The sequence below is a fragment of the Giraffa tippelskirchi genome, chromosome 1, assembly GCF_054371585.1.
Source record: "Giraffa tippelskirchi isolate mGirTip1 chromosome 1, T2T-mGirTip1v1.2.pri, whole genome shotgun sequence".
NCBI lineage: Eukaryota > Metazoa > Chordata > Mammalia > Artiodactyla > Giraffidae > Giraffa > Giraffa tippelskirchi.
The window spans coordinates 31,615,986-31,639,583 of record NC_137275.1 but is presented as its reverse complement, the minus strand read 5'-3'; the positions used below and the strand labels follow the sequence as shown (position 1 = coordinate 31,639,583).

At 37.2% G+C, this 23,598-nt stretch overlaps 1 protein-coding gene across 9 annotated transcripts in view; it reads right to left on the bottom strand.

The window, feature by feature from the left end:
* The window catches only part of UBA6 (ubiquitin like modifier activating enzyme 6), an 86,910-nt gene that overhangs the window by 35,626 nt on the left and 27,686 nt on the right, over positions 1-23,598 (bottom strand). For 2 of the 9 annotated variants that reach the window (XM_081587786.1, XM_081587797.1), the window contains exons 4-12: positions 20,318-20,433; positions 19,666-19,781; positions 13,429-13,502; positions 11,323-11,445; positions 8,809-8,932; positions 3,092-3,195; positions 1,793-1,855; positions 835-911; positions 309-375 (exon numbers count right to left, since the gene is read on the bottom strand). In XM_081587786.1, the coding sequence (XP_081443912.1) occupies positions 309-375; positions 835-911; positions 1,793-1,855; positions 3,092-3,195; positions 8,809-8,932; positions 11,323-11,445; positions 13,429-13,491 (621 nt within the window). In that variant the 5' untranslated portion in view covers positions 13,492-13,502; positions 19,666-19,781; positions 20,318-20,433. Of the gene's footprint in view, positions 1-308; positions 376-834; positions 912-1,792; positions 1,856-3,091; positions 3,196-8,808; positions 8,933-11,322; positions 11,446-13,428; positions 13,510-19,665; positions 19,782-20,317; positions 20,434-21,755; positions 22,076-23,598 lie in introns of those variants that run through there. The other 7 variants (XM_081587747.1, XM_081587756.1, XM_081587777.1 and 4 more) reach the window with 6 other exon arrangements.

Sequence of the window (23,598 nt, the reverse complement as noted above, 5' to 3'; positions counted from 1 at the left end):
TGCTCCTTGAAAGACATTGTAGCAACATGAAAAGACAACCCACAGACTGGAAGAGAATATCTGTAAAATGTGTATCTGATAAAAAACTGATTTCTATAAATAAAGAACTCACTTAATCAATAAGAAGAAAACAATCCAATTAAAAAAGAGGCAAAGGTCTGAAAAACTCAAGTTGAATAATGTCAAGTAACTTGCCTACTGTCACAGAGCCAATAAGTAGCAAAACTGGAATTTGAAGGCTAAGAGAACATTAATATATAGAAAATTTTTATGTTATACAATTTTTGACACCCAAACTGAATATTCACCTTCTCTTCCAAGGTTTCACTTATAGATGCTGCTAGTTTCAACAGCTCTTCTGAATCTTGCTGGCATCTAGAATTCAAAATAAAGCACCTCAATGTCAATTTTCTCAATAGCTAATTGAAATTTAAGAGATATGTTAAAAAACTGGAATTTTGCCAACCATGTAACACAAAGTGTTTACTAACTTTAAAGACAGCTGGTTTATAAATACATTCCTTCAAAATCATGCTTACTTAAGAACAGTTTATAAGTAAGAATTTAGTTTTAAATGTACAAAGCAAAAACTTTTTGCAATACGTAGAAGGTAAAAATTTATATAATGGATTTACAATTTAATAATTCTCAGATGTTTTTAAGTTGTAGCTTTCGAAGACTTCAAAATAGAAAAAATTTTATTTAGTATAACTCCATTTTTATAAATTGATCTTTCCACAAGAAAAATAGGCTGGGTCAGAAATATTTACACAATTTGGTGTATCTAGTAGTATCACAATAAGAAAAAAGGTTGTTTCAAAGAAAGAACGTTACCCAATATTTGGCTTGCGACTATAGTTCTCCTGAAACTGGTCCAAGGCAAGCATGGCTAAGTGAATCTCTAAAGGTGCCTATTGAGAACATTAAAAATTGGTCAGTATTTATTGAGTGTATAATATGTGTCAGGCACTGTGCTAACACTTTTAAGACATTATTTAACTTAATCAATAAACGAATTAGCTTATTACTATTATCTTTATTTAACAGATGAGGAAGCTGAGGCTTGAGAAGTTAAAGGACTTGACTTCAAGCTATATTTAAGTAACAGACTCAAGTTTTAATCCCAGGCTGTATAACTAGTTTTCGTTAGGTTTCCATATGAAACAAAGTAGTATTAACTAAACTCCGAAACAAAACGTTGGTACGAGAATTCCTTTTTCTTTCCTTATCAATATTTATAAATTCAGAAACTGTTATTTTAATTCTTTACTTCTCACAAATACATTCACCAGTACAAAATTGATCCAGTGATTTAAAAAAGCAGAATAAATGCTTCCAAGGTTTTTAGGGAAGAAATATATATTATATAAAACTCTACATGGTTCAGAAAATCTCTTAATAAGATTACCTTTGCATAAATTAATGAAACCACCTTTTAACGATCAAACCTGGCATGTCATAAAAGAAAACCTTTTCCCTATTATTCAAACATTTTCCATTATATAAAATCCCATTTTTAATCTAGGAGTCAGCTCAATACATGAATACAACCTTTATTTTTAAAGAATCTAATGGTCTGACAGAAAAGTGTGTGAACATATATATATATGTATATACACACACACACTCTAAATATATATATAGTTGCTCTCTCTATATAGTTGCACTATATATATATATATATAGTTGCAGTATATATACAGTTGTACTAGTTGATGTTTTAAATTTATAATTGCTTATCATTCCCAACCCCCACTGTACTGCCTCTCTCAAACCTACAATGTTTGTTTACCTCAGGTTTGCTAAAATCCACAATAAGGTACTTTGGATGTTTTAGCTGCATCTCTAATGATTCCTAATAGAAAAAAACAAAACAAACAATAGAAAAAAATCCACTATTACTTCAGAGCAAGAAAGTGACCACTTGATAAATGACACAGAGCACTAAAAGCAATGGCTCCTTCTAAAAGGTCTGAGATAAGTAAGGTTGGGCTAATATGTTTTAACTGAAATGTAAAGTAGCTACCATTCCCTGGTTACTCATTTTCTTATTATCTCACTTTCTATTTTTAATGTTAAATGCAACTGGACAACTTGCTCCACATAATAAATTTGGGAAACTTAAACATGTGTGTGTATACTCGAAAAAATCTATTACCTTAATCGAAGAGCTACCATATTTTTTCTGATACCAAGTTTCAGGACTTGTTATACCTGACAAGACTTGAATAAATACCCAGTTAAAATTTTTTGTGTGGAGCAAAGAACACATGAAGTCCAAAAAACTCAACAAACAAGACAATAAACCACCCCCTCTGAAAAAAACCCACCAAATCCAATCTTAAATTTATTGAGGCATAAGTTGAAGCATAATTAAAAACTGGGGACAACAGCAAGAGGAAGCACTGCTGGGGCAGATTTGACAAGATGCAGTATTTTAATCTGTTGTTTTGCTCTAACTCTGGGCTGGACAAAACCTAGTGGAGGACTTCAGTTAATAATTGTTCTGGAAAAGAAGTTAGTCAAGTCAAAACCTTGAGAACTTTGAAGAAAAAAGGGATATATTAGATTAGTTATTACTTATACTGAGAAGTGGCCTAAGGATTTAAGCAGCAAGAGGCTCCTTAATCCCTTGATACAAGTAGCCTCTACATTCTCTTTACACAGATACATACATTTCCTTTCAATGCCAGTTTATAGGAATTATTTAACATATCTAACATACAACTTCTTGAAATCCAAAAAAATTAAAATCTAAAAACCTGGATTAACAAATATGATAAATAAAAGAAATATTCCTTTTGCTTTAAAAATGTAACTGAATAATTAAACAAAACATATACTGAATCAATGCTTGTTAAATCTTTCAAATACATGTTCGTTATGCCTTCTGTCTTAGGAAGTAATTATAAGAAGTATGATCAACTCTCTAAATTTTTTTTGTTAATGTTGGTTTATTTCCATTGATTTCATTTTCCTCAAAGTGGGTACAAATTAAAAAACAAAATCTCTTCAACGAGTAATTTTATTGTTTTTTTCTCTCCTGCCATTCTTCCGTAAAGAAATATACTTAAGAAAAAAAAATACTTACAAAGCAGAATGTTTTAGAAGTCTTAACTTGAATAGCTATGCCTCCATGTAAATAAGGTTCCAGTTCTGTAGTATCACCAATGCTAAAAGAAAATGGTGATACCACTAAAAGAAGGGAAAAAAGAAAACCATTATTTACTGATAGGAGTATTTAATTTGAAAGTTTATGATCAAAAAGATGTTAATTTTTCCTAATTTACAAAATTAAGAAAATTTCAGTATAAATCTTTTGTATTTCAGGGGGTAGGTGGGTAGGTGGAAGTTGGGAAGCTAGACAGATTATCTTTCCAATATAAATATAAGGACTTAAACGCAAAAACACCCGAGAAAACTTGGAAGGAAAAAAGGGAATGAGAGGTGCTTATTACTAGGTATTAAAATACTTTATGAAGCCTCAATAATTAATATACTGGTATGTGTTATATACATAGTTGATAATACTGGCTTATGAATAGAAAGGCAGACAGATTTATTATTCAGTAACAGACCTGCAAAAGAAACAATTAAGGTGGTACCACAAACCAGTAAAGAAAAGATCACTCAATAAATTTTTGGGGAAAAAAGTCACGTGGGAAAGTACTTCAATGGATAGAAGTTTCAAATGTCAAAAAAATTATTAGATAAGAGCATGGGATAAAAATTTCTTTAAAACTTTGCAGTAAGGAAGGCATTTCTAATTATGACTCAAAAGCATCCAAGAAAAAATGGAAAACTTTGACATCACATACACACAGTAAAAGTCATCACAAAGTCAAATGCTACATTACAAAAAAATTTTTGTGACTCATATCAAAAAAAAAAAAACAACCCTTAGCAAATATGCCCCATATATTAGGAGTCTGGGGGAAAATGATCAATAATACTCACTAAGAAAATGGGTAAAGGATAGATGACTCACATAAAAGGAAAATGAAACAGCTCTAAAACTTAAGAAAAGATACTTAACCTCATTCATAATACATAAAATGCAAATCAAAATTATACTATACCATATTCAAGAGACCATGAAATACTATGAGCCATAAAGGGGAGAGGAGCAGACTATTCTACATTAATGATGTGAAAAGACCATCGAGATGTTTAGTTTAATGGAAATGCAAAGGGTTTCTATTCATAAGATGCTACCTTGCATGTAAAAATGCCTAAGGAAAGCCTGGAAGGGCATCCAATAAACTAAGAAGAATGAACAGGTAAGAATGAGAGGGAGCCAAAGGTGGGCAGTAAAGTTTTCATTGTAAACATTTGCCTTCTGTTTTTCTGAATGATTTGCTTATTCAAAAAATTCAATTAAATAAACAAGCCTTATGGATTAACTAGACAGAAAAGACCAGCAGAGTAAACATTGAACTTAGTTGCCAGTTAATTCTGGAGTAGAGGGGAGAGGTCTGAAACAGTACTCATTTTTAACTCTATTTAAACATATATACATATATATCAAGAATCAGTTCAGTTCAGTCGCTCAGTTGTGTCCGACTCTTTGGGACCCCATGAACCGCAGCACGCCAGGCCTCCCTGTCCATCACCAACTCCCGGAGTCCACTCAAACCCATGTCCATTGAGTCGGTGATGCCATTGTCTGTCTCTCATCTTCTGTTGTCCCCTTCTTCTCCTGCCCTCAATCTTTCCCAGCATCAGGGTCTTTTCCAATGAGTCAGCTCTTCACATCAGGTGGCCAAAGTATTGGAGTTTCAGCTTCACCATCAGTCCTTCCAATGAACAACCAGGACTGATCTCCTTTAGGATGGACTGGTTGGATCTCCTTGCAGTCCAAGGGACTCTCAAGAGGCTTCTCCAACACCACAGTTCAAAAGCATCAATTCTTCAGCGCTCAGCTTTCTTTATAGTCCAACTCTCAGATTCATACATGACCACTGGAAAAACCATAGCCTTGACTAGACGGACCTTTTGTTGACATGGTAATGTCTCTGCTTTTTAATATGCTGTCTAGGTTGGTCATAACTTTCCTTCCAAGGAGTAAGCGTCTTTTAATTTCATGACTGCAGTCACCATCTGCAGTGATTTTGGAGCCCAGAAAAATAAAGTCAGCCACTGGTTCCCCATCTATTTGCCATGAAGTGATGGAACCGGATGCCATGATCTTTGTTTTCTGAATGTTGAGCTTTAAGCCAACTCTTTCACTCTCCCCTTTCACTTTCATCAAGAGGCTCTTAAGGGTGGTGTCATCTGCATATCTGAGGTTATTGATATTTCTCCCAGCAATCTTGATTCCAGCTTGTGCTTCCTCCAGCACAGCGTTTCTCATGATGTACTCTGCATAGAAGTTAAATAAGCAGGGTGACAATATACAGTCTTGACGTACTCCTTTTCCTATTTGGAACCAGTCTGTTGTTCTATGTCCAGTTCGAACTGTTGCTTCCTGACCTGCATACAGGTTTCTCAAGAGGCAGGTCAAGTGGTCTGGTATTCCCATCTCTTTCAGAATTTTCCACAGTTTATTGTGATCCACACAGTCAAAGGCTTTGGCATAGTCAATAAAGGAGAAATAGGTGTTTTTCTGGAACTCTCTTGCTTTTTTCAATGGTCCAGTGGATGTTGGCAATTTATATCAATAATAAGCATATACTATTTTAGTCATTTAAAAATGGTTTTTAAGTAACAGGAACATTACTTTAAAGCAATAAAGTATCAATTAATAAATATCAGGGGACGAAAAGACTTATCAATTGCTACTCTACTTAAATATTCTTTCTCTGCTCGAAGAATTTTTGTGCAAAATGTAGGTTTTCTTTATTTTCATTTCTTGATATCCAGTGGCTTCTCCTTTCATAAATATAGCCCCAAGATTTGGATCCAGCACCACAGTCCACCACTGAATGGACCCCAAGACAAAAAAGGGTACTCTTAAATAACTGAGTCAATTTACGCAAAAACAGACACAAAATTTTTAATATCAATGATCTGAACTTGTATTTTACATATTTAGATACAGTCTGGGAAACAAAACACAAAAGATTTATTACCAAAGCTTCTTAAAAATAGATCCAAAATTGTTTTGCTATAAAGAGCTTGTAACAGGGACTTTTTTTCTCTCCTAAGGATCCATTTTTTTAGTCATTAAAAGAAAAAAAAAGGTAATCCGTTTACCACTAGTCTATACACTAATCACATAATTACATGCTCAGATGCCCTAAAGATAAAACTGAGTCACTCTCAGCTGAACAGGTGTAAACATGCTGTCTGTGAGTTACACAATGTAAAGCAATGTCTTTAACTCTTTTACACATGGCTGGAGGAAAATCATAAACTATGAGGACTAATGATGCCATAAATGTATTCTCTTCAATTTCAAATGGCCTTAAATGAAACCTGGTAACTTTTCAATTTTTAAAACTGTTTACTCTCTTCAGATCTCTGGCCTTGGCACCTTATCTCTCCTTTGGGTCATGATTTTACCTTAGTCTACTAACAAAACAGACTCCTTCAGTTTCCTGCGAATAAGTCCGCAAATCTGCCTGCAGTTAACATTCATTCATCTCTTTTAACCAAGTCACTGAACAAAACGTATCTTCACTTGACTAATTCACTGTCACCTCACCTAAACAGCCTAGACTGTACTCATCTTCTCTCCAAAATTTGCTCCCTTTTTTGCACTCCCTAATGTGTGAATAAATAAGATGTCAGAATCTTCACTTATCTACCATGAGATAACAGTATGTCTCTTGCTATCTCAACTCCCACTGTAGAGCTGCTATATCTTTAAGTACCTTGAACTCTGTCTTGTTTCTTATGGTTTCCTTTGCCTTCCTCTTATCACCATCTTCCTAAGCAAACGCAACCAGTTATAATCAAGACACCCCAGCCCTACTGCTGCTACACCAAAACTGAGCAGAGATCTTTGCTAAGGTTGGAGTTCCCAGAATGCCTTTTCTCTGTAACACCACTGCCTAATGTTAGTGTCTCCTTACTTTGTGTGGATCACAATAAACTGTGGAAAATTCTTCAAGAGATGGGAATACCAGACCACCTTACCTGCCTCCTGAGAAATCTGTATGCAGGTCAAGAAGCAATAGTTAGAACCACACATGGAACAACAGACTGATTACAAATTGGGAAAGGAGTACATCAAGGCTGTATGTCGTCACCCTGCTTATTTAACTTATATGCAGACTACATCGTGTGAAATGCTGGGATGGATGAAGCACAAACTGGAATCAAGATTGCTGGCAGAAATATCAATAACCTCAGATACGCAGATGACACCACCCTTACGGCAGATAGTGAAGAGGAATTAAAGAGCCTCTGGATGAAGGTGAAAGACGAGGGAGAAAAAGCTGGCTTAAAACTCAACATTCCCTAAATGTCCACCAGCAGACGAATGGATAACAAAGTTGTGGTACATATACACAGTTATAAAGAGGAATGCATTTGAGTCAGTTCTAATGAAGTGGATGAAACTGGAGCCTATTATACCGAGTGAAGTAAGTCAGGAAGAGAAACACAAATACTGTATGTTAACACATATACATGGAATTTAGAAAGACAGTAATCACGATCCTATGTGCAAGGCAGCAAACGAGACACAGGTATAAAGAACAGACTTTTGGACTCTGTGGGAGAAGGCGAGGGTGGGAAGATTTGAGAGAATAGCATTGAAATATGAATATTACCATATGTAAAATAGATGACCAGTGCAAGTTTGATGCATGAAGCAGGGCACTCAAAGCTGGTGCTCTGGGACAACCTAGAGGGGTGGGGTGGGGTGGGGTGGGGTGGGGTCGGGTGGGGAGGGAGGGTGGGAGGGGGGTTCGGGATGAGGGGATACACGTGCACTTGTGGATGTGTACCCGTGGCTGATTCATGTCGATGTATGGCAAAATCATCACAATATTATAAACTAATTATCCTCCAATTAAAATAATTAATTTAAGAAAAAAACCTCAACATTCAAAAAACTAAGATCATGGCATCCAGTCCCATTACTTCACGGCAAATAGATGGAGAAACAATGGAAACAGTGACAGATTTTGTTTCCTTGGGCTCAAAATCACTGCAGATGGTGATTGCAGCCATGAAATTAAAAGACGCTTGCTCCTTGGAAGAAAAGCTATGACAGACCTAGACAGCATGTTAAAAAGCAGAGACATTACTTTGCTGACAAAGGTCCACATAGTCAAAGCTAGGTTTTTTGCAGGAGTCACATATGCATGTGAGAGTTGGACTATGAAGAAAGCTGAACGCCAAAGAATTGAAGCTTTTGAATTGTTGTGTCAGACAAGACTCTTGAGAGTCCCTTGGACTGTAAGAAGATCAAACCAGTCAATCCAAAAGGAAATCAACTTTGAATATTCATTGGAAGAACTGACGCTGAAGCTGAATCTCCAATACTTGGCCACCTGATGTGAAGCGTTGACTCATTTGAAAAGACCTTGATACTGAGAAAGATTGAAGGCAGGAAGAGAAGGGGTCAACAGAGAATGAGATGGTTGGATGGCATCACCAACCCAATGGACGTAAGTTTGAGCAAGCTCCAGGAGATGATGAAGGACAGGGGAGCCTAGCGTGCTGCAGTTCATGGGGTCGCAAAGAGTCGGACACGACTGAGTAACTAAACAACAACAAGTTGGATTCAACGTCTTGACGTGAAGAACTGGATCACCCCTTTTGAGTTGATGCTATGTTCTCAAAAAGTACAGTGTCTGAACTATAAATGCACTGAATAATGAATAAGTATAAACAAATTAATAAACATAAACTTACCAGTTATTTGTTGTGTGGATCCATTTAAGCCTGTCATTCCATTAATTTCTCGAAATGTTAGGAACTGTCCTGTTTCAAGTTTGTGAGGATGATTTTCAAGGCAAGTGACAATGCCAGGATTAGCCTAGAAATAAGAGTAAAAACAAGTTCACACAGTCCTTTTTTATACAAATTCCAAATCTCACATAAAAAGGACCATGTTATCATAAAATTCTCAAAACAACCAAAATTGCAAGCCATTCTCCTTCCATCATAAGCACAAATATTTAAAGAACTGTCACAAAACAGTGACAACCGTATCATTTTATTATGAATGTTTATAATTTCTATGTTTAGCAGAAATAGATATCTCAAGCTGTTCAAATATTTCACAAATTCAAGGATTCCTGTGATTTATAAAAAATACTCAAAGTGACTGAATTCATGTTTTAAAGTCGTTTTATGCAAGACTCATCACTTCATGGCAAATAGAAGGGGGAAAAGTAGAAGCAGTGACAGATTTTCTCTTCTTGGGCTCCAAAATCACTGTGAATGGTGACTGCACCCATGGAATTAGAAGACACTGGTTTCTTAGAAGGAAAGCAATGACAAACCTAGACAGTATATTCACAATCAAAGACATCACTTTGCCAACAAAGGGCTGTACAGTCAAAACTATGGTCTCACATGTGCAGATGTGAGAGCTGAACCACAGAGAAGGCTGAGCACGGAAGAATTGATGTTTTCAAATTGTGGTGCTACAGAAGACTCTTGAGAGTTCCTTGGACACTGAGGAGATCAAACCAGTCAGTCATAAAGCAAATCAACTCTGAATACTCATCAGAAGGACTGATGCTGAAGCTGAAGCTACGGTACTCTGGCCACTTGATACAAAAAGCCAACTCACTGGGAAAGACTGTGAGGCTGGGAAAGATTGAGGGCAAGAGGAGAAGACAGCAGCAGAGGATGAGATGGTTGGACAGTATCACTGATTCAATGGATGTCAACTTGGGCAAAGTCTGGGTAATACTGAAGGACAGGGAGGCGTGGTGTGCTGCAGTCCATGGGGTCATGAAGAGTCAGACACGACTTAATGACTGAACAACAATAACAACAACATGAAAGACTGTGTACATAAAAGATGAGTCTAACTCTGAAAATCAAAGAAATGTAAGAATGAAGGATGGAAATTTAATGCTAGGAAAGTGGTATTAACAGTATAAAGCTGTAATAGTTAAAATCAAAGAAACAGTATATAGCCCTGCATATCAGGTAAAAATAGAAGAAATTAGCTTATCTCATCTAAGAGGGTGCATGAGATACAGCAGACACCTGGAAATTTCCTAACTGCATATAATCCAACCATTGCTTAAATAGGGTGATAATGATTTAATTTACATAAAACCTAATGGAATTATTATTGTCTCTTTCATAATTGTGTAGATTCTAAAAATTCTCTTGCTGTTTAATGATTTGAGAAATACAATTAAGACCACAAACATGTAGAAAAAATTAAGGTAATGTGGGTTTACTATTAATAATATCTCAAGAATAACAGAATTCATAAGGACCTTAAGAAGGACAAATGACTTGCAGATAAGTTAAATGAGGACTATAGGATATTTTTCTGATTTTTTATGGCTAATTTCCATATTTCCTGCACTGTTTAATAAAAGAAAATATCAGTGCAATACAAGAGTCCTTGAACTTATTCTAACTCTATAATATTCTCAGGGACAAACTAACAATAACTGGAGAAGGTAAAAGGCTGAACAACAAACCATTGTGTAAGCAAACAGATACAAAAATTGACTTTTTAATGAATTTGCCTTAAAAAGTGTTGAGAACGCCAACATTAACACTGGGTTTAAAAATAAAGCATAAAGACAGAAGCACAAATACTATTCAAAGTATATTTTCATTCCTTTGTACTTGGCTTCTTTTGAGCTTTAATGTAAATTGATAATAAAGAGTGCAAATAAAGTTAGTGATTGAGGCTAAAAGGAAACAGTAGTAAAAGTGGATCATAGTATTTTCTCCAATTCTTTTAGGTAATAAAAAATTAAGCTTGCATGACATTAAGAGAACACGGTTAGAAATTTCAGACCTTTTGATTCGATGGTTAATTAACTCAAGGTTTCTTCCTCCTCCAAATAATGTTTTTAGAAATATTTCCAATTAGAAAAGCTTTTGTCTGTGATGACTTAAGTGTCCATCTTCCTGGAGTCAAGAGTGTTAGGCCAAGTGACTTATGGCACACGTAATATATCTATGACCTGACACAATAAATTGCTCAGTAAACACTGACTCACAATTAATGTCCCATAGGAACACGACATAGAACAAAATTAATGACATCAGCAAATGCTGATCTACCAATTATTAAACATTAAACCAGAATACTTTCTTAATATTCCAAGTACAATTTCAATCAAATAAAAAAGACTGTGCATTACAATATTTTGCTAATATTACCTTTTTAAAACATCAACTTAAAAATCAATCATAAACAATAATACACATATATAATCATACTTGTGTTATATCTGAAATGAAAATTTCTTTTGGTTCTTCTCCTGTTGTATCTAAAACTTCAAATTCATCACCAAAATCACAAAACAACCGTGACCAAATTCCATGTACATCTGCACTGATGAACTGTGAAATGAAAAAACAAGTTCAAGCTTAATACATTTAAATAAAGAAAAAAAAACTCAACTATCTTTGACCCCCTGGTGACAATTTTATTTATAATTAAGCATATTCTCTGAGATATAAAGTGATCACAAATATGATAAATTATTTGTAAACTGGATTCAGAATCAATAGTTTAGGTATTTAGGACTGGATACTAGTGTCACAAAACTAGAAGCAACATCAGCACATCATTGGACATTCTGTAATTTTTAAATAACAAAAACTCCTGCATTCTCCTAAAAATCAAGCACAGAATATAAGAAAGATATACCTTGGTTTAATGGTCTAGCAGTGAATTCTTGTTTTTCATTTTAGAAAAGCAGAATGGAGTGTCCATTCACTAAAAGCGGTAGAGTTAGAGGAAAACAAAAGAGAGCTAAAAGCTAAGAGTGAGTCAGCAGAAAAGGGACTGAGCACATCGAAGTCAGGAAACGTAAAAATCAAATGCTTAAACACAGTCATAAATGTGTTCTTGAAAGTGATTTTTATTCTATATGTATATTTACATTCTCTGTTCTAAGAAAATATAAAGAAATTGTTCTTGTGCTTATTTTTAGATACTGATAATAAAGAAAAATTCTTAATCTGTAACACACATGATATTGTATAAACTGCTATTTTTCCAAGAAAAACTAGCCTATTCATATTTGGGCATAAGAATGTAGCTCATTAAAATGACTTATACTCCCTATCAAATAAAGTCATAAAATGGTTAACAGATTACCTTCTACTTGATCATGCACTGCCTTTACTATTGAAATAGGTATTTACAGCTTTCTTTATGAGACATGAAACAGAGGAGTTAGAAACTATTTTTTAGGTTTGCAAACTCAAGAACAATTTCTCTCTTTGCAAAGCAACTTTAAAGTATGAATAAATGTATCAATCACACAAAGATTTTAGTTTATAAACTAGTATAATTACTTTATAAAACTTCTCTGTCCTGTTCTAAGCTTACTGACTACTGTATATCTTATTCATCTTAATAATTTAATTTATGAACTATAGCACAAATGTTCTATAATGTATAAATATGCTATGCAAATACCACAGTCCAAAAATTTTCAGCACATATGTCTGATACAGTATGATGATAGTTCAGTGCCTATCTCAAAGGAACAAATAGCATTTTCCTTTTTCCAAAGGAATAAAGGACCCCAACAAAGGAAGTGCAGTTAGTAATATGTATTCAATTGCAGGGGATGAATTATGATTTATCCCATCTAGACCTCTTTCCAGTCTTCTGAATGTCATCACTACTTATCTAATTATTTTGGACAAAAATCTCAGAGTCATTCTTGATCATTCTTTACCTCACAACTCTCATTCATCCATGCTCAATCTAGTCTTTTTTACAAAAGATACTTCATATTCAACAACTTCTCACAATCTCTATTTTCATCTCTTTTGAAAAAGGCACCAGCATCTCTCACTTGGACTACTTACTGCATTAGGCCCTTACAGGTCTGGCCACCTCTATTCTACTTTTACAGTTCAACAGTTCTCTTTCTTTTTGGTCTCATGATCCCTTCATGTTCTTAAAAATTATTGACTACCCAATGAGCTTTTGTTTATGTGGGTTATATCTACTGATAATCACTGTGTTAGAAAGAAAAGTCAACATACACACTCATTCCATCAGCTGTCAGAGCAATGATATCACCATCAAGTAGACTCTGGAAACTCTACTGCACCCCATAAGAGAATCAAAGAGAAAAAGGCAAATGACATTTCAGTAATATCTTAAAAATAGTTTGACTTTGCAGACCCTGAGAAAGGGTCTCAGGGACCCTCAGTGTCCTTGGCTACACTTTGAAAATCAAAATTAAAAACATTACTCATGTAAAAAGTTTCTTATGCAATTCACTGAAAAGCTACAAATTCTAATAGTGAAAGTGCATTTCTTTTGGTAAACTACGTGTCATTATTAAGTGATATTATCACCTTAATTGGAGGGCACTGAGAACGGCAGAAGTCATTGATCTTCTTCTGCAATGAAAGTTTCATCTCCGTCAATACTACACACTGTTGAGAAGGATACAAGAAATTAAAGATTAGAAAATAAATAATTATTTTGGTAGTGCACAACATCTAACTCAGAAGCATCCCAGTTTGCACTCTGCTAAAAATATATTGTTTTCTTTGTAAGAAATACTAACCTACTGTATTCCATTTTAAGGTTAACACCTTCAGAGATATAGAACAGCAAAAGTGAAAGTTAACATACACTGTCATCTCTAGGTATCCACAGGGGGATTGGTTCCAGAACCAAAACCTGTGGACATTCAAGTCCTTTACATAAAATGGCATGGTACATACAGGGAAAAACCTGCCCACACTGAATTCAGTTACCAGTACAGACTCCACAATTAGAAGCAAACTTTAACATTCTCCATGGTATATATGCATCCCAAATGATTGGAGATTTTGCTTTATCTGTTACTGTCCTGGAGCTGCTAAGCTACTCATCAGAGTATAAATTAAATGCTAGTTTAAAAGGATAACAATTACATTTTTAAAGAGATACTTAGTTGGCTTAGCTTTCTTTTATTCAGAGAGTCAATAGATTTACAACACAACTTTTGTTTTACGACAGTGTTACTAGTGAAACAACCAAGTTCTGTTATTTAAGATAGCAAATTATCATTTTCAATGCTTACTTTTTTATCATCACCCAGTGAGATAAGTAAAGAAAGTTTTATAAACAGATTTTATCATAACTGAAAAACTCATGAAAGGCCAAAATATTTTATTACAGTCAAATCATCTATCAAAAATGGCAAAATCAGGTCAAATCTCAGTCTGGAGCTTTCCTTGATGCTGGTTTCCAGGAAATGAATAACTCACTTTCACTACCAATATCTATCTGGGTGTGGATTTAGTTTTATCTAGCTTAGAACATGATGTGCTTCCTACAGACAGTTTATTCTCCATAGCTCTCCCACTTGGTATTGCCATGAATGCAAGGCTCTGACCATTCTTTATGTAGGTTGTTTCTCAGGATTGCATTTGCCTGGTGCAAACTTGAGAAATGAGATCATGTCTCCCTCTGGGACAAAGAGCAAGCTTATTCACTGCTTGCTATAAAAAGGTAGGTTCCCCGAGCTCAATGTTTCTTTCTTCTAAAGGAACCCACCACATGTGCAGGCATCCACTGAGCCCTCTGCACAGAACAGGGGAGATCTGGAGGAAGGCAGGAGGAAACAAGCAAGGCAAATGTCATGCTCACACTTACCAGCTCGGGAGTAATTAAGTCCTTACCCTCTGACCTAGGAATCTCATGTTTTCTGCTAGCATCCATGAAACTGTAACAGGCTAGCTTATTAGCTTGCAAATAAGGTAAAATCAAATCTTATTAGACTCAGTACATACTGAGTCTAACAGTACTTACTGAGCCTGGTCTGTGTTTCACCAATGCTGGAAAATTCCCAAGCATCGTTTATTTGAATAAACTTTTTTCTAGAAGTCCAACCTCATGAATTAGAGCTTTTTACTCAAGCTATCATTTTTTAAAATTTCTCTTTCATATATTCTTCCTGTGTGCTGTAGTCTCAAAAATATCCTCAGCTCTATCCTTCAGTCCATTAATTCTTATATGCACTGTTTAATCTACTCATTAAGTTTTAACTTTTAGGACTATTTTTTCCATTTCGGAAAGTTCTATTTGCTTATATCTGCCTAACTGCTTTCACTGGTATCTTATTTTCATATTGTATTTTTAATCCCTTAAGATTTAATTTGAACATTTTATAGTCCCCATCCAATAATTCTATTATCTGAAATTCTTGGAGATTCAGCTCTATTGTTTGTTATATCCACTAACTCTTGATCATGCTGAACTTTTTCCTGTCTTATTATTTTGTATTATGAACACAGCCTCATAGGGGCTTTACATATTAGAATAAACTGTGGCCTGGTTGAGAGTATATGCTGCTAGATCTTTGAGTTTTGTCTCTTTCTGGCATTCCAGTGTATCACCAGCTCAGTATTACGTTTTAACGTTAAGTTCTCAGCTTGGGAAATTTAAGTTTATATCAAACTTATGTGAGGGCATGCCTATGGTTAAGAACTCCCAGAGAAGATTTTTTTTTTTTTTAATCCAGAGCTCAAGAGAGCTCTGTGTGAATCACAACAAACCATGGATATTCTTAAAGAGAGGGGAGCTTTAGATCACCTTCCCTGTCTTCTGAGAAACCTGTGTGTGGGTCAAGAAGCAAGTTTGAATTGTACATGGAACAACGTACTGGTTCCAAACTGTGAAAGGTGTATGACAAGGCTGTATACTGTCACCTTACTTATTTAACTTATATGCAGAGTATGTGCTGTGCTTATGTGCTAAGTTGTGTCTGACTCTTTAAGACCTTATGGACTGTAGCCTGTTAGGCTTCTCTGTCCATGGAATTTTCCAGGTAAAAATACTAGAGTGGGTTGTCATTTCCTACTCCAAGGGAATCTTCCTGACTCAGGGATCAAATCTGCATCTCTGGTGTCCTCTGCATTGCTAGGAGAATTCTTTACCACTGCACCACTTGGGAAGCCCGTATGTAGAGTACATCAAGTGAAATGCTGGGCTGGATGAATCACAAGCTGGAATCAAGACTGCCAGGAGAAGAATCAACAACCTCATATATGCAGATGATACTGCCCTAATGGCAGAAAGTGTAGAGTAACTAAAAAGCTTCTTGACAAGGGTGAAAGAGTAGAGTGAAAAAGTTGGCATGAAATTCAGCATTCAAAAAACTAAGATCATGGCATCTGGTCCCATCATTTCATGGCAAACAGAAGGGAAAAAAGTAGAAGTAGTGACAGAGTTTCTCTTCTTGGCCTCCAAAATCACTGCAGATGGTGACTGCAGCCATGAAATTAAGACACTTACTCCTTGGAAGGAAAGCTATGACAAGCCTAAACAGTGTATTAAAAAGCAGAGACATCACAAAGATCCTTATAACCAAAGCTATGGTTTTTCCAGTAGTCATGTATGGATGTGAGAGCTAGACCATAAAGAAAGCTGAGTGCCGAAGAACTGTTGCTTTCAAACTGTGGTGCTGGAGAGGAGTCTTGAGAGTCCCTTGGACAGCAAGGAGATCAAACCAGTCAATCCTAAAGGAAATCAAACTTGAATATTCATTGCAAGGACTGATGCTGAAGCTGAAGCTCTAATACTTTGGCCACCTGATGTGAAGAGCCAATTCAATAGGAAAGACAATGATGCTGGGAAAGATTGAAAGCAAAAGAAGAAGGGGCAGCAGAGGATGAGATGGTTAGATACCATCACTGACTCAATGAACATGAATTTGAGCAAACCCTGGGACATAGTGGAAGACAAGAGGAACCTGGCGTGCTGCAGTCCATGGGGTTGTAAAGAGTTGGACATGACCTAATGACTAAACATCAACAAGAGAAAATAGACAAATTTCCTATTCTGATGGTCAAAGATTGTTCTCATACATCTTTTCATTAAGGGTGTAGCTTTCTGAGGTTCCAGAGGGTTACACAGAGGTGGAAGACCTTAATTATATATTGTATCTCATACAAATTTTTATCCAGTTTCTGTGTGACCAGTCCCAATTCCCAAGAAATGTGGTAACTGAGACAAGCAAACTCTGTCCAGAAAGTGAACACAGCCACAGTTAACTGGTTTCCTTTTAATTACCTATTCAATTTTGGTCTCTGAGCATTTCTCTTATACTATTTTGACCTCATGCAATCACTGAAAAAGAAGTCTATTAAGTAATTCTACTGTAGACAGTCTATTAAATATCTCTGTAGCAGGATGGATTTCAAGTTATCCAGTCAAGAATGGACATCTACAATGATCTTTAAGTGGGTGTGATACTGTCATTATAATAAGAAATACATATTCTGTCTTCATTCAAGGTTCCTAGCACATAGTTGCTACTACTCTCGTGATTTCCTATATAAGAGCTCAGGGGCATCTTTTGTTATAATATTTAGTTTTGTCCTTCGGGAAATATCTTCACAGTGAAAAAGGTGAAGTAAATGTCTTGTTTTTCATAACAAGCCCTTTCAGACACACCTGAGTTTATGTTAATGAGACGACTTTTGGAAAGCCCCTAAGGATCGGGGCTGGTTGTTAGGGGAACCAAACTTAGGCTGTGAGGTACAGAACCTTCAGTCCTATCTCCCAGACCACTTGCGCTGGAAACTACCTAATCACTAATGGCCAATGTATACTATTAATCATTTTTGCTTACATAATAAAGCCTCCATAAAAATCCCTGAACCAGGGGCTTCAACATGTGGAGGTACTGGGAAGGTGGCATACTGGAGAGGCCATGGAAACATGGTACCCCTGGCACCCATCCCCCATCCCCTGACCTATGCATCTCTTTTACCTGGCTGTTTCTGAGTCATAGTCTTTTATAATACAATAAACTCGAAATCTAGTAAGTAAACTGTTTTTCTGAGTTTGTGTGCCACTCTAGTAAACTAACAGCACCTAAGGAGGGGGTTGTGAAAAACCTCTGATTCACAGCCAGCTCTGAGAAGCACATGTAACAACCTGAACTTGCAACTGGCATCAGAAAAGGGCTGGAGGATGTGGGTTCTTATAGGACTGAGTCCTTAACCTGTGGGATCTGACACTATCTTCTCCAGGCGGAGTGTCAGGACTGAATTGAATGGAAGGACACCAAGTTAGGTGTCCAGAGTTGGAGAATTGCCTGGTGCGCGGGGAAAACGCATAAACATCGAGTCATACAAGTGTCAGAAGTATTGAAATCTTAAGAAACACAGGAGTGCTTTTTCCTAGACAATGGCTATCATAATATAATCACAGGGAAAAATGCAGTCACTTTCAGAACATCCCAGGTGCTTAGAATTTTTGTTTTTATTTGTTACCTAATGTAGACTGAACTGTTGATCCATATTATTTACTTCTGTGTACCTGGGTTATATATTACTCTTTGCCTATGGCCTTAGGAAGAGTAGAGTGTGCTTTCCTGCTCCTTTACTTTGGACTTGACCATGTGACCTGCTCTGGTCAACGAAATATTAACGAAGTAACACAAACAGAGGTTTGAAATCTGCTTGGAACGTGGCACTTGCTCCTTTGTATTTCTGCTACTGGTATGAGACCATGTCTCAGGTAGCCTCCTAGTCCCAGAAGAGAGGTTCATGGACCAGGACTCAGACTGTGGAGTTCAAGTTTAGCTAGAACAGCTGAATTCCAACTGACATCCAGATGCATGAGAAAGAAATGTATATTGCTATAAACCACTGAATTTGTGCTTTCTCATGCACATTACTGTGAAAATAGCTGACTGATATAATTGCTTTGTAATTTTTAGGTCCTTGCCATAAAACAAAGCACTTTAAAGGTATTATTCTAAGTCTTTTAACCTGAACTTTTTGATCTACTTAATGGACTATATTAAATTAGTTCTATCAGTACTTTTTTAACACTTAATGATTTGCCTTCAGTTCAGTTCAGTCGCTCAGTCGTGTCCGACTCTTTGCGACCCCATGGACTGCAGCACGCCAGGCCTCCCTGTCCATCACCAACTCCTGAAGTTGACCCAAACTCATGTCCATTGAGTCGGGTGATGTCATCCAACCGTCTCATCCTCTGTCGTCCCCTTCTCCTCCTGACTTCAATCTTTCCCAGAATCAGGGTCTCTTTTCAAACGAGTCAGTTCTTCACATCAGGTGGCCAAAGTATTGGAGTTTCAGTTTCAACATCAGTCCTTCCAGTGAACACCAGGACTGATCTCCTTTAGGATGGACTGGTTGGATCTCCTTGCAGTCCAAGGGACTCTCAAGAGGCTTCTCCAACACCACAGTTCAAAAGCATCAATTCTTCAGCGCTCAGCTTTCTTTATAGTCCAACTCTCACATCCATACATGACCACTGGAAAAACCATAGCCTTGACTAGATGGACCTTTGTTGGCAAAGTAATGTCTCTGCTTTTTAGTGTGCTGCCTAGGTTGGTCATAACTTTCCTTTCAAGGAGTAAGCGTCTTTTAATTTCATGGTTGCAGTCACCACCTGCAGTGATTTTGGAGTCCCCCAAAATAAAATCTCTCACTGTTTCCACTGGTTCACCATCTATGTGCCATGAAGTGATGGGACCAGATGCCATGATCTTATCTGAATGTTGAGCTTTAAGCCAACTTTTAACCTTGGAATCTGTCAATAACATCTAATATAAAATGGAGTACTAACCTGGTATTTATCTAAGAAGGAGAGATCTGTGGTTTCATTTAAAGGAACAGAAGATGTTGTGACATGAACATACGGATTTAATTCTGCAATATGTTGAAGTACAGCTTCAGCCCTAAAAAAACAAAACACATACACACAAAAGAGAAAAAAGACTTTTACTATTCTTTTGCTCAATACATTCAATCTTTCAAATTTGGACACTTTGAAGACATTAGAGAAACCTAAATGTTACAAAATTTCAATGGGAATTTTAAACTGGAGAGGAAGAAAAGAAGCTAGGACTTATTTTTACTATACAATCTTAAGATATAGCACACTGTCATATTCCAGAGTAAGTCACACAATCTCAAAATGTACATACCCTTATAGGCCAATGCTACTTCAGTCTCTTAATGACTGAGCAACAATAAAGACCTACTTAAATAATCTCAAAGGAATTCACTCCTAAGTAGCAATGTGACAATATTAAAATTTTGACAAACATAAATATTTACATGTCAGTACTTATTTGTCTATGGTAGAGTGAATTTATGGTGATGAGTTAAATAGCTAAGACTGAATTGGTATTCTAGATTCAGAAAATGTTCTAAGTAACTGCAACATTAAAAAAAAAATCCTATGATAACACATCAAAATATCTATCTTCACCTGTTTCTTATATTAACAACATCATCTTCACAGAGAAAGAAGTTGGTTCCTAGATCCCATGCTTGGCATTTTTCTGTATCATGAATTGTAAGTGCCTTCAAAAAGGAGAAAAATATCTGTTAAAGTCAGGAGTAAATCAAGGATGCTCACTATCTCCAATACTATTTACACTGGGTTGGAACTATTAGCCTGTGTAACTAGACAACAGAAGGTAATTAAAATCCTAACAGTGGAAAAGAATATAAAGTTAGATCCATTCGCAGATAATATGACTATAGACATCTGGAAATCCAGAAAAGATCATGGAAAAACTACTTTATTATTATTATTTCTGTTATAAATACAACATAGTTTTTTAATGCCAGTATATTATTTTTTGGCAGAGATCAATGTTATATTAACTTGAATATACCTTCATTATTCAACTGTGAAATGAGCTAAGGTAAATCTTAAAAGCAGGGTTTTGATTACTTAAAATAGTAAAATTGTAATTCCAAGTTACAAAGGCATTTATATAACCATATTCTTTAGCTATTAATAGCTGCATACTAATGACAGTAACAACAATACTTTCCACTTATGACATTTATCAATAACAATTCTCAATTAATTAAGTCAATTAATAATTAACATGATGGTCATATTGTAGTTCCATATAAACTTACTATATGTTTGCTGTGGGTGTGTATGTATGTATTTTACAGATAGTATTGAACCCTAGGTGACTTTAAAAAATGAATACATTAGGCACATTACCATGCACATACATTATTAGGGCACCTTTATATTATGAGAAAAGCTACTTTAAAAAACAGTAAGAGGGGGGCGGGGCTAAGATGGCGGAGGAATAGGACGGGGAGACCACTCTCTCCTCCACAAATTTATCGAAAGAACATCTGAACGCTGACCAAACTTCACAAAACTACTTCTGAAGGCTGGTAGAGGACGTCAGGCCTCCACACAGACAGCGCATTATCTTCAAAAGAGGTAGGAGAAATTATAAAAGATAAAAAGAGAGACAAAAGAGTTAGGGACGGAGATCCGTCCCGGGGAGGGAGTCGTAAAACAGGAGGAATTTCCAAGCACCAGGAAACCCTCTCACCGGCGGGTGTGGGGGAAGATTTCTTATCTCGGAGGGCAACGTAACTGGGAGGAAAAAATAAATAAAATCCACAGATTACGTGCCTAAAGCAACTCCCAGCAAAGAACCCCAGACGCTCGCATCATCCGCCACCAGCAAGTGGGGGCTGAACGGAGAGGAGCGGGCGGCACTGCCTAGGGTAAGGACCGGGCCCGAGTGCCCCGAGGGCAACCTGAGGGAGCTAACGTGAGATAGTAACCTAAACTGTGGGACAGCCAGAGAGAGAGAACTATCCCGCAAAAAGCCCAACTCTAAGGCACTGCCGGCCCGCTCACAGAACAAAGGACTGAGCGGTACCAGAGGAGAGCTAGCCGGCTGCGGACCGCCCCATCCCCCGCGGGACACAGCGGGCAGGCGGGGCCCGCCAGAGCCGGAAAGGGGCAAACTCGGCTCCAGAGAGGGCACCCCCTACCAAACTGCAAACAGGCTCCCAGTTTCTAAGCAAAGACTGCCTGAGATCCCGGAGGGTCGACAGCCGCCGGGAGGGTCGCAGCCAGAGACCAGCTCCCCAGAACCGACACAAAGCACACCGGAGCCGGGCGCGCCCGTAAACCGAGGCGGGGACCAGGGAGGTGATAAGCCGCACCGCCGCAACAGGGGAGAGCGCGCTCACCAAACTCCTGGCCGCCTGAGCAGCTCCGACCGGGAACGGCACAAGCCGCGGGCGAAACCGAGTCTGCGCCTTTGTGGAGTAACCGGGAGCCTGAACCTGAGCGGCTTAGACCTGGGAAGTGCACGCAGCTCAGGGCCTGCTCCCCGGCCGAGTAACCTGAAGCCTGAGCAGGGTAGACGGGGAAAGCACACACGCCGTGAGCGTGAGCGGGGGCGAACCCAGTGCGGCCGAGACACTGCGAGCTTACCACACACACGCCAGATTTGCAGTGTTCCTTCCTCCCCACAGCACGATTGAACAAGCGAACCTAAAGAGATCACCTCCACCGCTTTGTTGCAGGGCGGAAATCAGATACTGAAGAGATCTCCAAACAGAAGCCAAATAAACAGAGGGAAGCGCTTTGGAAGGGACAGGCCAACAGATTAAAATCCCGGTAGTTAATACCGACTGCATTGAAAAGGACCTATAGATCTTGAAAAGTATAAGCAGGAATAAGGATCTATCTGAAACTGAGCAGATCCCACACTGCTCACAACAGCTCCAGAGAAAGATCGGGATATATATTTTTTTACTATTATTATTTTTTTTTCTTTTTAATTTTTTTTTCTCTTCCTTCCTTTTTCTTCAAGTCCTCTATTACACCTTTAACTTTCATTTTCATAACGCACTATTAACTTGCAAAAAAAAAAAACCCTATTTTTGAAGCAAACTACATACATATATCTTATACCTTTTGTGTTTTCTTTTTTTAATGTTTTTTTCCTGTTTTACTTTTTTTTACTGTTTCCTTTTTTTTTTTTTACTGTTTTACTGTTTTTTTTTCTTTTTACACTGTTTCCTTTTTTCTTTTTTTTTTTATATTGTAAGTTTTATAAGAGTCTAACCTCTACTCTAGATTTTTAATCTTTGTTTTACATATTTGATATCAATTTTGTACATTTAAGAACCCAATCTTTAGGACCCATTTTTACTCAGGAGTGTGATAACTGGCCTGATTACTCTCTCCCCCTATTGATGCTCTTTCTTCTCCCCCAGGGAACCTCTATCTCCCACCCTCCTCCTTCTCTTCTCAACCCAATTCTGTGAATCTCTGAGGGTGCTCTGGGTACTGGAGAACACTTCAGGAACAGGATACTGCCCAGATCTCTCTCTCCCCTCTTGATTCCTCCCTCTCTACTCATGCTCACCTCTATTACCTTCCTCCCCCCTCTCTATGTATCTCTGTGAACCACTCTGAGGGTTCCAAACTGTGGAAAGCACAGAGGGAAGTGCTTACTGGCTAGATTGCTCTCTCCACATTTGAATTCCCCTCTTCCCCTCCTGGTCACCTCAAACCACCCCCCCCCCCACCTCATCTCTCCATGTAACTCAGTGAACCTTTCTGGGTATCCCTCACTGTGGAGAATCTTTTCACCATTAACCTAAAAGTTTTATTATTGAGGCTGTATGGAAGGAGAAGTCTTGAGGCTACTGCAAGAATAAGACTGAAAGCCAGGGGAAACATTAATTAATAAGAGACCATCCAAT